The sequence below is a fragment of the Apis mellifera genome, linkage group LG12 (genome assembly GCF_003254395.2).
Source record: "Apis mellifera strain DH4 linkage group LG12, Amel_HAv3.1, whole genome shotgun sequence".
Lineage (NCBI taxonomy): Eukaryota > Metazoa > Arthropoda > Insecta > Hymenoptera > Apidae > Apis > Apis mellifera.
The window spans coordinates 11339827-11356935 of record NC_037649.1 but is presented as its reverse complement, the minus strand read 5'-3'; the positions used below and the strand labels follow the sequence as shown (position 1 = coordinate 11356935).

At 38.2% G+C, this 17109-nt stretch overlaps 1 protein-coding gene and 1 long non-coding RNA gene across 7 annotated transcripts in view; one reads left to right on the top strand and one right to left on the bottom strand.

The window, feature by feature from the left end:
- Positions 1-16929, top strand: part of LOC726204 (transcription factor cwo) — a 34631-nt gene extending 17702 nt beyond the window's left edge. For 4 of the 6 annotated variants that reach the window (XM_016915518.2, XM_006566849.3, XM_001121958.5 and 1 more), the window contains 4 exons: positions 3943-4072; positions 14741-14924; positions 15005-15244; positions 15369-16929. In XM_016915518.2, coding sequence (XP_016771007.1) covers positions 3943-4072; positions 14741-14924; positions 15005-15244; positions 15369-15952 — 1138 coding nt within the window. In that variant the 3' untranslated portion in view covers positions 15953-16929. Of the gene's footprint in view, positions 1-2990; positions 3108-3942; positions 4073-13645; positions 14267-14740; positions 14925-15004; positions 15245-15368 lie in introns of those variants that run through there. The other 2 variants (XM_026444482.1, XM_006566851.3) reach the window with 2 other exon arrangements.
- On the bottom strand, positions 8373-13342 carry LOC107965353. The gene is made up of 2 exons (XR_003305901.1): positions 12353-13342; positions 8373-9703 (listed from the first exon to the last, which is right to left on the bottom strand). It is a non-coding gene; the product is annotated as an uncharacterized LOC107965353 (long non-coding RNA).
- Positions 16930-17109: the final 180 nt, after the last annotated feature.

Sequence of the window (17109 nt, the reverse complement as noted above, 5' to 3'; positions counted from 1 at the left end):
ATTTTCGTTTCTTTCTTTCGTTCCTTAACTCCTAAAAAAATGTTATAAATATGTATACATTAATTTATATATATATTATTTTATCATATTGAGAAATTTATTTGAAATATAGAATCTAGAACATTTTTTCGATTGACCTTATGTTACACTGATTTATTCATAGTTTCATCTATGACGTGGAGATTGTGCTGATTTCTTAATTTTTAATCTATTTCTGTCCTTTCATAAATTGCCACGTTACAGCAAGTAATACACACGAATGCTTATTATTGTCAGACTGTACTACTCGCATTTTCAAATAAATTTATTATTTTTCTATTATAATTATTATTATAATCTTTATATATTTATATAAATTAATTTAATTTCAATTGTTATTCGATTGGGATTCAGTCCATCTTTGGAATTGCATTGAAAAAATCAAATCAAAATCACGAACCAGAATGATTTTTTCAGTGATTACTTAATTATGTTTAGTTTATGATTTTAACAATTCAATATGTATATATATATATATATTGTATCATTCTATTGCAGTAATTCTTAACAATAAATGGATAATTATTGTAAAATTGTCAGATTTATTATTAATTGAAAGTTCATAACCTAACCAAGAAAAACTACATATTTACTTACATATATAACATATATTTTCTCTTTTCATTTATTTCCAAGAATATCTTCTTTATATTATTTATATTTAAATAACTTTAATTGTGTCACATACTTCGATTAAATAAAATTCTAATCAATGTGTGTCCTTTTGTTTGAACAATTTTTAACGGAGTACATAAGTTATAGAAAGTTGAAAAAATTTCTGGAATCAACGCCATCTCGCGTTTGGATCACCGAAGCTCCGACTCGTTATTAGCATAACAGAATATGCAAGGAGGTATGCGAAGTCGTAGACGAAGAAAGCACCATTGTGCGAGAAAGATAGAGAGCATCTCCCACCATTACGAGAACGATACATGGAAAATTTATTAATTATTCGTTTTCTACACAAAATTTCGGCACTTTTAAGCTCGCATCTTGAAGCTAGAACTTCAAACAACTTTCTTACATAAATTTTAATGTGAAATTCTTTTTAATTAATTAATTATTTGCGATTAAAGCATACGGCTTAATACATCGAAGACGCCATATTGAAATTATTCATTAATTACAGGTTTTCTATTAAAAATTTCGACACTTTTAAATTCTCATTTTAAACTTAGTATTTCAGACAAATTTCTCGTATTAATTTTAATGTAAACTTTTTCTTAATTCATTATTTGTTAATGATTAATACGTTTTTTATTACATCCAAGACACTATGTAGAAAATTAATCAATTATTCGTTTTTTATTTGGAATTTCGATATTTTTAAGCTTATATCTTGCAACTAGAACTTGAAGGAAAATTTCTCATATGGATTTTAATATTCATTTATATTAATCATTAATAATAATCAATAAATAAATTATTCGTTTATTATTTTATTACGAAATAAAAGGGATTCGCAACGGATTTTTCACAACGATCGATGATAATTAACTGATTAAACAAAATTTTACATTAAAATTGATTCGAGAAACTTGTCTGAAGTTTCAACTATAAAATGTGATCTTAAAAGTGCCGAAATTCTGCGTAGAAAACGAATAATTAGCGAATTTTCTGTATGGCGTCTTTGATATTAGAACGTATGGCGGATTAAACGCGTCAATAATTAATTATTTAAAAAGAATTTCATATTAAAATTTATGTAAGAAAATTGTTTGAAGTTCTAGCTTCAAGATGCGAGTTTAAAAGTATTGAAATTTTAAGTAGGAAACGAGCAATTAATGAATTTTCCATGTATCGTTACCATAATGACGAGAGACGCTCTCTATCTTTCTCGCACAATGATGCTTTCCTTGTCTACGACTTCGCATACCTCCTTGCATATTCTGCTATGCTAATAACGAGTCGAAACTTCGGTGATCCAAACGCGAGATGGCGTTGATCCAAAAAAATTTTTAATATCTAACTTATCGACCAAAATATGTTTTCGTTTGTAATCTATTATATTTTATAGTCTATAATGCAAATACTTCCATATCATTGATTATAAATTACGATGAATTGTAACAATCTTTTGCATATGTAATAATTTTATATATGTATATATATATATATTCATAAATTTTAAAATAGCTTAATTAATATACATCATCAACTCGGTGTTTTCAATGTTTAATTCTGTTTTCAGAATATACGATACAATTTCCAATTTTAAAATTTTCATAAAATATTTACGCGATCGTGTCAACAAGTTATTAAAATGTAGAATCCTGCTTCGACGTGAAATTTTTTACATCGAAACATGTAGAAAAGAAGGAATAGGTATGAATATTTCTTTTTTTTTTCTCTCTCTCTCTCTCCTTGAACATGGAAATTTTACCTGACACACATGTTCGACACAATGTTTAACGTAAGCCGAGAAAAACGCAACACGTGTCGCATGGAGGAAATTTTACGTGCAATGTTGGAACACAAGGATGACACTCGCCTTTGTTTGAAATGCGCATCGTGTTCAATGTACTTTGCGCAAAGATTTCAAATAAGGCGTATCATCAGCGACGAGAATTATTACTCGATTCATTTTCTTGGGAACAGAGATTGAAAATATAATGATGATGATTTAAATAGTCGACGAGTTCGTACGATAAAACATAAAACGTGGGATAAAGATGAAAATTGATCTTGGATGCAACGAATTACTTACCAACCAAATAACTTATTTACTACACGATGCAAATAAACTTTTATCTCATTTTCAATTTTTACTTTGGAGAAGAGATAAACGTTCTTAGAAATTCATATTCATATAAGAAGAACAAATAAAATCGCGCGTTCTTAATGCGACACGGTTGGTAACGATATTTCTTGTTTATTTCTTTACGAGATTCTTCAGGTAGAACGCATCGAGTCATTCCCGACTTACAGATTTAATTATGCGCGCATAGTAATTAGTAACCGCATGTGACACAAGATAGACACGTTTGGTATACGTGACGTTGAAAAGTAGCGGTGTTGTAAGACGAATTGGCACGTTTCTCCGTCTACATACATTTGCAAAATTCGAGGTAAATATCGATCATCGGTACATCCGAATTTTTCGCATCGAGGCAAATAGTTAACGCTCGATCGATAAAAAGTGTAGATTGGAATTCGTGGGCAGCACAATACGTTGGCGAGAATGTTTGGGGATTATTGGATATCGAGGTGGAAATGGAGGGGATGGGAAGAACGGAAGGATGGTCAGATCGAAGAAACGAGCGGTCACCTGCAACTTTTACGAGGAACGACATTGCCGTGGCGTCGTTATCAATAATGCGCCGAGACCGCTGCTTTTTCCGTCCACTCTATTTATGGCGGAAAATCTATAACGGAGCGGAGGACGTGGACGCGTCGGGTTATTGACGTTGAAACGTTCTCTCGAAAACGTTACGTAAAGCGGTAGAGGTAGAGGTAGAGAGCGTGTGGGCGACGATCGTTCTCCCGTCTCGAGAACGTCTCATCGCGCGTCGATCGATGAGCACGTGGCCGTCATCCGTCGCGCTCCGCGACGATTCTCTTCCTTCGATCTATGCCCGTTTCCAACCGTTTTGCCCGTACTTTTACCTCGTCATATTTTACCACAGACGTATATATCGCGAGTAACGTAACTAACGCATTCGCGAATTTTCACTGGAACGAACTCGCGCGAATGTGAAAGCGATGATCGTCGCTTGCGTTCGTCGATGAACCTCGTCGCGGGAAATTTGTTTTCGCGAAGTGTGCGTGATGGTGCACTCGTGGAAATTAGAAAATTGTTAAGATGAGCAGGAATTTTGAAATCGTCGTTTCGATTTGTATTTTTAATTGAGAATAGAAAGAGAGAGAGAATCGGTATAAAGGTATACTTTTTTCTGTTTTCAGTTTGGACGCTAGATCTTGCAAAGACGAGATATACAGGATGGGGATAGGCGGTGGATATTGCGAAGGGAACTTGAACTTTGCCACGGCCTCGGAGGACGACGAGGTTTATACGAAGAAGAAAGTTTCGAGGGTAAGTTTTCGCAACGATTTCGATTTCCAATTTCCATTGGGAAATAGGAGAAGAAAATGGACGAGGGGGGAGGGAGCGAGAAAGAAAGGTAAAATTCGAGGATATCGTCGGTATTTAGGGCAACAGCGGCGGAGAAAGGTTTTCCGTGTGGTCGAATCGAATCGACTCGACTCGATGATGATGCAACGGTTGCTTTACCGTCGATGACAGTCACGTTTCTCGAAAACGAGGATTGCGACACACCGGCCGACCGGTCGAAATTCGATTCGATATCCACGATTCACAACGACGAATCTAAAAAAAACGTGTACAAGGATTTCTCGAATTTTCGATAAATCGAACGCGTTTCCCGTCCCGTTGGGAATCCTCGGCAAGAGAAACGTCGCACGATTACGTACCTCGAGGAATGCACCTGTTAAAAGTCGTTGACGAATTATTCGGATCGCTGACATCGCGACATATGGTTGGCATATGTCTCGAATTTAAGAGCGGCCCAGCTACGTTTCCTCCTCGACTCGGCAATTTCCATCGATGAAATAATCGATACGTAAAAATTTCGACTCGAGCGTTCGACCAAATCGTTGGACGTTGTTTGCACGGAGAGTTGGCAATTTTATTCGACGGTCCACGTTCCTAACGATCCCTGCGCTTCTAAGAAAAGCGTCGTACATATATATATATTTTGCGCGGTTCGTGTAGCGAAGTTTGAAAACGTTTCGCGACACGACGACAACAGGCCTCGATCCGTTCTCGTTTAACGTTGGTATTTATAGCTCGTTCTCTCTCTCTCTCTCTCTCTTCTCCGTCCGGGATGCCTCCGCTCTCCTTGGCTGCAATTTTTTTTCCCTTTCGACTTTTGTTTAAATAGAGACGGGACGTGGAAGGTTGCATTCCGCATTTTATATCGAGACGCGGCGCGAAAGAATGGAAAGCGACGGATACTCTTCGGATCGCGCGATCCACGAGGGGAAGGGAAGGTGGAAAGGCACATTTATCCGGATGAAAAATCGGCGGATGAAAGAGGATGGGTGGGGAGAGGGGAGGTGGATTCGGACCTCGTTCTGAATTAATATTTTTCGTTCACGCGACGAACACGCGACGCGGTCGTGGAACGATGCGCGGCGTGTGCAGCGTTCATTCTGCAATTGCATCGGATCACGTGCAACGCGCACGTTCGAATCCGTGGCGTGGTGTCTGGGTGGAACGCCGCTTTTGGCAATGGCCGCCCTCCGATTATTAGCGCAACGTGGCGCGGTTATTAGTCGCGTCGAGACGGCGGGATCATTCGAGCCGGGTTGCACAATTGCCTTTTGCCTGCGTCGCGTCGGATGCGTCCTTCCAACCACGCACGAGTGACTCGGATTCACGTGTTGCCGCCGAACAAACGCGTTCTCCATCCTTGTCGCGTATTCGCTTATCGAACTCGCGCGCCAACTCGACGATAAGATTTCTAAAGGTAGCAGGGGATCTAAGATATGGGGAAAAGCGAACGAGAGAGGGAAGATTCGTTGTTTTCAAGCGTGTCTTTCAGAAAATTTGCATCGATACGATTAAGAAAACAGGCCGAGAAACGATGTTCGTAACGTAACGCGACGAAAGGAAAAAGAAGAAACGTCCACGTTGGAAGAAACGTGCCGCACGTCTCGTTCGATCGTATCATTTTTTACGTAAATCCACGATGATTCGATCGGATATGCGCGATAACAACCCGTTATAATGGTTGGAAACAACGCGATTACCGAATCGATTACAACGATATTAGCCAACCGTGGCAATAATCGAGACCTCGTCTATTTTTACAAATTTGCCCGTAACGACCGTGCCGTTTCGTCACCGATTCGTTTTACGTTTAACCGATTCGATTCCGAGTTTAATAAACGTTCTCCCTTCTCTCTCATCGGAGAAAGTAGAAGTAAAAGGAAAAAAAAAACAAAATAATATCTATTGCCAAAACGTGGAAGATTTATATTTATATATTTATATAAACCGTTTATTTATAGAATCTAGCATCTATTCAGAATCGAGAGGGAATAAATTTCTCTTTTCCACGATTTCGCAATTTTTCTTTTTTCTCTCTCTCTCTCTCTCTTTTTTTAGCGATCGAGACGAGGCATCTTCTCGCGATCGCGTTAACCGAACTCGACGACGGATCACGCGGATTCGGCTTGCAAATGAATGGCCGCAGTTTACCGATTCGCTAGGAGAGGAGGAGAAGGGGAGGAGGAGAAGAAATGCCCGCTTTCGGTTTTCACGCGCTCGTTCGACCAATCGATTCTGAAAAGTTGGGAATTTCAAGTGGGCCGCTTTCATCGGTACGCCCGTTTTATGTTAATGCGTCGGTTACATTAGAATTTCAAGAGCGGCGGAAGGATTCGGTGACCCCTTTGATTTTCACGCGCGATAACTTTCCAATTTCTCGTCCCATTCCGCTCGATCCAGCCGAGGCGAACTCGCGCGCCAATCGAATCGAATTTGGTTCGCCTTCGATTCGTAATTAAATTTCCCTGAAAATCGAACGATCGGATCGGTTGCGAAAGCGCGGATGCGATTAACGATAACGTATGCCCGCGCTTATTTTAGCGGGGAGAGAAACTTAAAAATAATTTATCTCGTCCGTGGTCGAGGCAAGCGTCGTGTTTCCTATCCTTGACTCGATTCTACGGATCGACGCAGAATCTCTCTGTATCTTCGAAATCGTCGCGACTGCCAATTCGGCTTGTCACCGGCCGAATCTCGGGTAAAAATCCCCGACTCTTTATCTTCGGTTACGCAACCGAATAATTTCAGTTACGTTCTCTGATTACGTAATCTCGATCAATTTCTCGCCAATTGAAAACACCTGCGAAATCCATCATCCTTCTCGTTTCGAGAAAATATCGGTATATATTTCTCTCTTTACCTGTCTTCACAAAGTCCCGCGACGAGATATTACGAGAATTAAAGGAAAAATTGTGGAACGAAAGTAAAATGGTCGAAAAGTGATTCGTTCGAGGAAATAATACGATTTTTTCCGAGTCTCGAATCGAAACCGTTGAATAATCTGTAAGAACGTGTTTGCTTTATAAAGTATGGATATTTATAGATAATTTGCAAGATCGAATATTATGGTAATTTTGACTTTTTTATCTTGCTGTTTTTTTGTTTTATATTCGTTGTAATTATACGAAAAGAATTTTCTAAAATTAAAGAATCTAAAAACGTAAAAATATGGGCGACATTTTTCTTAAAAATATCTCCTATAAAGATTTAAATTAAAAAAAAAAAAATGGCAACGCAAATATAACTTCGAGAGAGAAAGAGATCATCCAATAAAACTTATCGTTCTTATCGTCAAGTGCAAGAATATTCGATATTTTTCTTTCACGAATTCCTCGGAATATTATCATTTATATCTCGCGTTTTTTATTTTAATCATTGAATTGATTAACATCTCGATCGATCGAGATTGTAATAAAAAACACGGTGATTAAACGGATATTGCGGATATAAAGATACGTAGATATATTTTATTCGAAAATTCGATATTTATACGATATTTCCCATACGTTTTTATTTTTCAATCATCCTGAATATTAAATAACGAGTCGAATAACCATCGATTTGTTTATTACACACATTTTCGAAGCCATGGACGTATTTACCAAACACAAGATATTCGAGTATGATACGAAAGATAAGGTACTAATGGATAAGTTATTTTTCGATGTTTTTTTTTTTTTTTTATCGAGAATTGTAATTTTCCATAATAGTTCCTTATCTAATAGTGGTAGATTTTTTAATGTTGAAAATACAATAACAATTATAATAGAATTGAAAATTATGAACAAGTATTATTGAATAAAAATTAAAAAAAAAAAAAAAAAATCTCTCTCTTCGATATTTCATCGATAAAAATGTCAATTATTGATCGAATTTGTTGAAATTATCTTATCTCTCGTTGCAATTATCGCAAAATCTAATATGTAATTCGATCGAATTCAAAAAATCAGGAATGTATATATATATATATATATACACATAAGCCACGTAATGATAATCGTGAGTGAAACTCGAAAATATTTCTACGAATTATTTCGTTCGCTCTCTTTATTCTCCTACGCACGAGGACGTGTCACGGATGTGCTCGATAGCACGAACGTGATTTTCACACCATCCCAACGATTCATGCGGGGAAATACCTGACTGAATTCTCGGTCATGGCTCCGGCAATGAGTCAGGGTCTCGATACAGCTTCTACGTCATCGGATGTTACTACAGGCCAATAACGATCTCTAAAACGCGTATCGCTTCGACTTTGCTGTTTTTTCTTTTTTTTTTTTTTTTTTAATAAGAGAAATATAACATATCTCGAACGATTTGCATACTATTAACGTATTAAACGTTTATCGCGAATATATATATTTTTTTTTACCATTGATGTATGTTTTTTTTTATAAGTATTTTTTTTTTTTCTATATAACGGAAAGAGTCTGAAGTTTACTTTGAGTTTTTCTGCCGTCTGGAATACCAGTATTCTTTTGTGCATAAAAAATCAATATTTGATCAGTATATTAATTTTCTTTTTTTTTTTTTTTTCTTTTTTTTCTCGCTTTTACTTTGTCTCTTAAATAACGCTCGTCATTGATCGATAAGGATGAACGATTGAAAAAACGTAATTGTCAACTTGGAATGTACGAGGATGTGATTTTTTGGCACAGTTTTGCCGACGCATTGGGAACACTTGGGCTTTTAAAGCTTTCTAAAGCTCGTAAAATCGATTAGCTGTTAATAATTTACACGTTCGAAGACTAAAACGTGTAACTTGAGACGTTTCATGAAAGATAAAGCGTTCCAGTTTTTAATTTAAAACCTGTACAATGTCAAAACTATTTTTTTTTTTTTTACTTTTCATTACTCATGTTTCTTTCGAATAGATATACATATGTCGATAAATACAGTAACGAATATATTTATTTTATTTTATATTATATGATAACTTAGAAAGTTGGAAAGGAGTAATCAAGGATTAATCGTGATTTAATCGATATATCATTACAGTTAATAGTAATCGTTTAATAATTACATTTTTTTCTCTCCTTACATTCTGTCTCTTCCACGTGGAGAAACGCGGAGCGTTCTTCCTTTAGTAATTTTCCCGTTTTGTCGCTCGATTTACACGCGATAGCCGAAATAATTCGAGTCACGCGCCGTTCGTGGCTTTCGAAATTCCGCGCGGAGTAAATACATACACGTGTCGTTTGATTCGTTATGTTTCAAAGGAAATCAACCTGTGCTGATATACGCGAAGTACGCGAAGCTATATTCGTTTCTCGATCGTTATATTTCGATATGATGATTTTTATCCAAGAAATCATTAAAATGGAGTGAAAAAAAAAATGGTTGATGCGTTAAACGTACGGGGAAAACGGTTATGAAACGATGATTACCGATGACCCAAATAATAATTGCAACGGCATAGAAACGATGAACACACCAAGTTATCCCTTATTCCGTAAGAGCACCGACCTCCCTCGCCGTGTTGTCCAAGTTATAATCGTGACACAGAATTGCCAATAATATACAATGCGCGATAAAAAAATCATCATCAATGTTGTTCCAAGTATTCCAGTTTCGCTCGTTCTTCAAGTTCCTCTGAAAATATCATTTCCTTCTGGTTCATGTTTAATCGAGGAAAGTATAAATTAAGCGAATTTGACAACGCGTTTGATCTAAAAAACTTTTACGTTTGCGAATCGTTTGCTAGAGTTACGTTAAATTTCTAACATGGAACGATAACTTATTTCTAAAGATAAAATAGCACGATTGAATAAAACGATCGTACGACGCTCGTTGTACAGGGATATATATATGTGTATATACATCTGTATGTATCTATCTGTATGTATATATAATAGTTAGAGGCCGAGTTACATTCGACTATAAGCGGGATCACCGCAAAATAACCTTACGTATCGTGTAATTTCATAACTGTGCTTTAAAAATAGTCCGACTGAATTAAAAAAAAAAAAAAGAAAAAAGAATCGTGAAATTACGATTATAAATCATTAAATTACAAAGGAATTCCCCTTTAAAGTTGAATGGAATAAAATCTTCGTACGATTTAATTTAAATATAGAAAGATACGTATTATCTCTTCTCCCGATTCGTCATTAGCACGTGTCGTGCGTTGCATGTTCATTGATTTGTCCGGCACGTGATGCCATCTAGTCACCGACTAGTTGAATTTCCTATTATTTTAATCGAATTTATCTATATGTATATATTCCGGAGAGAAACGATGAAAGTAAAATTATAAAGTAATTTTTTTTTCCCGTGTTTATTATTATCGCTTTTAACATATATGTCATAAACGTTTAATAAAAAAAATTATTACTTTATGAAAGATTATTTTTATATTTTATCTTCTATTCGTTTATTTTAATCGTCAAATAAATAATCACATTTTCGTCATTTCGATCGTACACAAACACATTACGTGTAGAAACACACGCTAACGATTCATTCATGGATTAGTTGTTTATTTTAATAATCGTTATTTTATGTACGTATATACTGTGTGTATATATGTGTATGTATATATATAGCGTTTAAAACGCGATGTAAACCACGACGTTACATCGGTGATCACGTTACGGAACGTCGTTTCGTATTTTTGCCTCCCTCCCTCCGTTATTCCTTATCGAGATACAAAAGGAGGAATTCGTATTCTCTTGTCACGTGTTTCATTGGAGCAAACGAAGCGTCACGAGGACTCGAAGTAAACGTAACGATTATTACGAGCTTTCTGCGAATGAGATATAAGTGCGTCGTTACGGAATATCGTTTTGGACTTCGCGCGATGCCATTAACAAAGTCGATAACAGAGCTTTCTCGATAACCGATCGGAGGTTAATCGTATTATGGACCGGTATGATTCGATTCTGGGAAATAATTAGTTTCGATTATAATACAAACGCTAACGTACTCTTTCTCTCTCTCTCTCTCTCTCTCTCTCTCTCTCGTAATTCTTTCTTTTCTTTCTTTTTTAAATTGAATATATAAAGGAATGTATATATAACGATGATATCACGATTCGAAAAATCTCGTTTCTTGAATGATACGATTAAGTGTGTACTTATACTTATCGTTTCTTTTTTCTTTTTTCTTTTCTTATTTTCCTTCCTTTCTTCACGAAATATCATTACGCCTTGATAGAAATAATACGTGATCATCGGTTGCGTCAGGATTGCTAAAAACAGCACGTGCCCATTCACACAAGGCGTTATTCGTAATCAACGTTGGTCACATGTTTGTTCTTATAAATGCATTTTTCGCAGTAAACGTGATCGTTTGTCCACTAGTAAGATATTAGATAGGTGGTGTTCTAGAATTAGACGACTTATGCGAAAAGGGATACTTGTCGAAAACGGAGAGAATAAATAAATAAAATTTCCGTGAGAAACAGAAGATTTTTTTCCCCTCTTTTCCGTGTCATTCGTACAAATCTTTTCTTTATCTTTGTTTAAATTTTGTACTTTGATATTTTTATCATTTTGACACGGAATTTTATATCGTTCGTTTCTCCTTATCAAGGAAATTCATGTTTTCTTTACGTGACGCCGTAAGCTTTTTGTGGGAAACGACGTTTCCAGGTAGGAGCGACGTGAAAAACACGTTTCGCAATATATCTTACGATCCACGACTCCGATGTATGTTCTTGTTTTTCCGTCCGTTTACTCGGATGAGTCGAGTCACTCTCGCTTTTAAAATAAATTTCCTTCCTTTTTTTTTTTTTTTTAATCCCAATATTCTTACGTGAAAAATTCGATCTATCGAAGGTCTCAATTAATTATCATTGTGCAAGAGAATGGATATAATATCTATCGCAAATTCCAGCTGTACGAACCGTTTATCCCTCTATTCAGTTTTAGATAAATACACTTTTTTTTTTTCATATGATAATCACGAAACGAAACGTAAAAAAAAAAAAAAAAAGATATCACGAGACATTATCGTTCGTAATATCGTATTGACGTTATAAGTTCTAACGATCATCTCGGATCGGCTGTCGATCGATACAAAAGAAGTCTCGAACGAGTACGAGAGAAATTTTCGCTATCGATCCATTCCGTGGCGAATCGTTCGCCGCCGTTGTTGGTTGTTGGTTCAGTATGCAAATTTTTCAAGCTCGTTTCACGTGATCGCCGAGATGAAAATTAGCATCGAAGGAATAATTTATAACACGTACAACTATATAGAAATGCAGAAACGCCGATAGGCGTTTTGTTTGTTGTTACTAACCACTCGTCGCAAGTTGGTAGATCCGGTGATGCCCGGTTATCGTTTGAAAAATAGCATGAGGTCAAGCGTTTGCCGATAAACTTTGGTCATAACACGGGCTTCGATGTCAGCCGCAAAGTTCTCCCTGGTCCGGTTGTATCCGGAATGCCGATAACTCGACCCCGTTAGTGCGGTTCCCCACTGATTTTTCGCGATCCGGCTCCTTTCCCGGATCGCTGTGATTTCTCGTCGTGTCTCGTCGTGGACAGCGAGCGAGCAGAAACTACAAAGTCGAGGGTCAACGAGCAATTCTCGATTACGGTTCGCTGTACCGAGGCTACCGCCAACACGACGACGCGACGTCGTCCGTTTACGAGGCCGGGCAACGATGCTGCGTGCACCGATCTCTCCTCGATATCGAATTTATTCTCTACGAAAACGTAGAGCGTATCGTATTTTCTCTCTTTTTTCAATAATATCGCTATAATATTTTTTTTCACGAGAAAAGGGGGAAAGGGAAAGGAAGAATTTAATTGTCGGTCGTAAAAAAGGAGGAAAAATAACGGACAGATAATTAATATCCGAACGTGTATATATTTTTTTATAATAGAAATTGCAAGTTAATAAGGAAAGAAAAATTCATCGTTTCATTTCACGAATTAAATCGATCAAGCATTTTAAAATTACGACTTTACGTTCGATCTCGAAATATTCAATGTAAAGAAGTTATGAAAAGCTACGTTTAATACGGCAAAAAATTTGAAAAATACATTATCTTTGTCTAGTACGAGAGAACAAGGGGAATTGATATGAAATATATCGATCGGAGTTAATCTATCGATGTTGGAACGATCGGTGAAATACAAGATAGCAATCGCGCGAGTATTTGGCTATACTCCACGATTACAATTTCGCGTGGCACCGATGAAAAATAATTTATTCCATCGCGTCACGTGCGTAGCTAGTCCCGGGCTATCTGGTTCAAGGCAGTATTCTGCGTGCTCCACGGCTAGAAAAAAGCGTGCTCCTCGTGCCTCGAACATGATTTTTTTTTCCTCGCGCTAATATCGCGTGAAATACGCGGTGCGAAATACGCGTGTGCAATCCCAATGTTTTACAGAGAAGAAGGAAGAAAAACGATATGGAAGAAGAGAATCGGTGGCCAGGTTTTCTCTGCGAAACGTGTTTCCCTCACGTGTTGGGCGTTATACATCGCTTTTACGACACGTGATCATCGAGCGCGTCGTCATCATCGAGCGACATCTCTCTACTCGTTAAAGGAACGTAAGCGCCGCCGGCCGTACATCGCAGTCGTGGTTGTGCCATATCGCAGCACGCATACCGGGTTATGAGTGCCGCATCGTTCGAATCGTATCGTTGCCTCGTACGATCGATCGTCGATTATTCATCCGAAATATTCGTCTGTTCGCGACGATTATGAACGATTCTCCGTTGTTCCTTCACGCGATATAATCGTCAATCGTCGTTATAATAGACCGAGCGTGCGAACGCGACGAACGCTTTTTACTTCGAGTGGGTAATAAAGCAACGTGCGTCAAGATTCGAACGTTAGTGACGTGGTCGGAAAAGGGGGCGATATCGAGGCGCGTTTCTAGGAAACGTTTGAACGTGCCACTTACAGAAATATTCTTGGACAGATATAGGATACGGTCTCTATCGTTTCTAATTAAATTGCTAAGGGGTCTTTTTATATCGAAGAACAATTCGAAGAAGTCGTTAGAGAGTGATACTTGGAAGAGGAAGTGAAGAAGAATATACAACGTATCGTGTTTCGCGCGTTTTTCATTTTGGAACACGATGGTGACGCATAGCATGGACAACATTTTGAATATGCAATATTATCCTACGAACAGTCAGGTCGATGCGGTACCGCAATCGTCGCCGTTGAGGAAGAGACGTTGTTTGAACAAGGAGGTGATATCTCTCTCTTTTTTTTTTTTCAATTTTCAAGTGATTTTTCTTTGAAATTGAAATCGAACCGTGATAGTAATGATAAATGAAAATTCCAAGATTTCACGAAGGGATCTTGCGCAAAGCTACGACGTCTCTCTTTTATTTTATGAGCAAAAAAATAACACAACGAGATAAAACTTACTGCGTAATGTAAAAAACTTGTCAAATGCAAATTTAAAAACTTTTAACTTTTAATAATATACTCGTTAAAATTCTTTATCACGGATTGAAACAAATATTAGAAAGTTTGCGATAATGACAACAGTATTATCAATGTGTGTATCGATGTAATACTTTTTAGTTGTTTATACGAATACTCGAATATCGATATTTGAACACCGCGATATTATCGTTTTATTGAGAACGCGATTAATATCGTTATCGCGCGAAAATAATTGAAATTTCTAACGCGTGTGTTATTATTGTCCGTTACAGCAAGATCCAATGTCCCATAGGATCATCGAGAAACGGAGAAGAGATCGCATGAATAATTGTTTGGCCGATTTGAGCAGACTGATACCGGCCGAGTATTTGAAGAAGGGTCGAGGAAGAGTAGAGAAGACAGAAATTATCGAGATGGCAATTCGGCATATGAAGCATCTTCAAGGTCTTCGACAAGGTATCGATCAAAATATTTCCAACGAGATAACGCGTTAACGAAATATCGATAAAAATTTGTATAAAAAAAAAAAATTGCAGAATCGAAACACCCTGCAGTGACGTCGGTACACTCGATGCATCCCGAGGACAGCGTGGATAGCGTCTCGCATTCGACTGTCGCCTCGACCGCGGCGGAACACTACAGGCTGGGTTTCCAAGAGTGTCTGAGCGAAACCATGCATTTTCTCGTCGAGGTCGAGGGTTTTTTCGCCAGGGATTCTTTGTGCGTTCAGCTGATCAATCATCTGCAGCAGCATTGCGAAAAAATCTTGGCAACTAGTGAGTCGGAATTGTCGAAAGAAATAATAAAAATCGGTGCAGTTTTTGAGAAGAGAAAGAAAGAAAGAAAGAAAGAAAGGAAGGATAAGGATTTGGCGTTACTTAGGATAATCGATGGTTGCAGGTGACAGGCTTGGGTTCCCCCATCCCGAGATGCCTACGACGAACGGTGTCGCGAACGGCAACAGCGGTTATCCTCACACCAGCATTCCCACGATATGTCAGCCGAATGGTCATTCGGATCACGGCTCGAGTTCAGGCGTGAGTTCGTTCGGCGATCCGGAGCGTCCTTTGCGACCAACGATCGCAATCCCACCACCGGCGATCGTGAGCGACGACAGCAATCACAGCACGCATTCGCACAGTACGCCGCCAACCACCACCTGCAAACCTTCCAACTACAAGTTCAAGAGCTCCATCAAGCAAAGGTTTTCCGCCGAGAGGATAAAATCCAGCCCGCCGCCTACCACAAGCACGGAGAAGCCATCCTCGTCTCACGGTGTGCCGATCTTTGCCCTGCACGACGCTGGATCCTACTACGTCCCGTTAACCGTCGAAGCGTCTCTGTTAAGGCCTCATCTGAATTTCATGTGGGACACAGGGCCAGACACGGTGCTCCATCCAGTCACGATATCGGTCAATTTCAACCATTCGAATCCGCCGGCATGGTCGCATCACCACAGTCCCACGCACCAACCGCAGACATAAACCGGACAATGGCCAGGACCCGATGTTACGTCTCTCTCGTTCGTTCGTTCGTTCGTTCCAACCGTCGATACGTGCGATACGTACTTTTTTTTTTTTTTTTTGCATCGTACCGCCGCTCATGTTCAGAGAATCACGTTTTCGAAGAGGAACGATGATGTCGCTCTTGGTGGGTGAGAACGAGCGACGACGCGCAAATCTATCGTTATGTTCGTTGTTTCCGGGTAATCGGTCGATAATAATCATCGAATCGTCGAACGATTCGTATCGCAAGCTTTGTGCTGCGTCCGATCGATTCTTCGTAAACGATCGTCGCATCGTAATCCCGATCATCATCTTTTTCTTTCCGGTTCTTTAGCCGTTGAATAATATCCGAGGAACGTTGGTATAGCGTGTTTACCGTTTTACGAAGAAAAAAAAAAAAAAAAAAAAAAAAAGAAAAGAAAAAAAAACGAAGGTCGATGAGGATCATTTTTCCTTTCTTTCGTATATTATATATATATATATATTTACCGAGGCTGTGGGTTGTCTTAGCATTTACGAGATATTGAGAGGAAGTGCGATATATAGAAGTATCGTTGGTAGAGATAGAGTATTAGGGCTTGATCGAAGCCCCGGGTTGCTTTAGCTTCGGTATGTTTTTTTTTTTTTCCCCTCCCCCTCTTTCGTCGATGTCGTCGCAATCGAAACCCGTTTCTCTCTCTCTCTTTCTCATTTTCTTCCTCTTCTTCTGTTCTTTTCTCATCAACACCGACCTCTGTTTTCTTCTATCTTCTTTTATCCTCCGTTTCGTCCTTTCCTTCGCTTTATTATTTTTTTATTTCTTTTTATTTTTTTTCGGCTGGGCAAATGTGTCGCGCGATGATATAAAAATCTCAAGTTTGCGGACAGGCGTGTGATTAACATTTGGACGACGAATGTTCCATCGAATGTGCGAACGAAAATTTGACGGATCTATTTTATTGTGTAAAAAAAAAAAAGAAAAAAAATGTCGAATTTCCGCACGAGTGTCGAAAGCCTGGAGTGTCGTCCGCAACACGTTCGATCGGCCGACGAAATTCCGTTTTTTGAAGCTAGCCGACGAAAAGTGCCTACAATATTATTGAGTTTCAACAAATTCCATTGTTGCGTGATCGTTTCCACGTGCGTGGAAGAAGAAG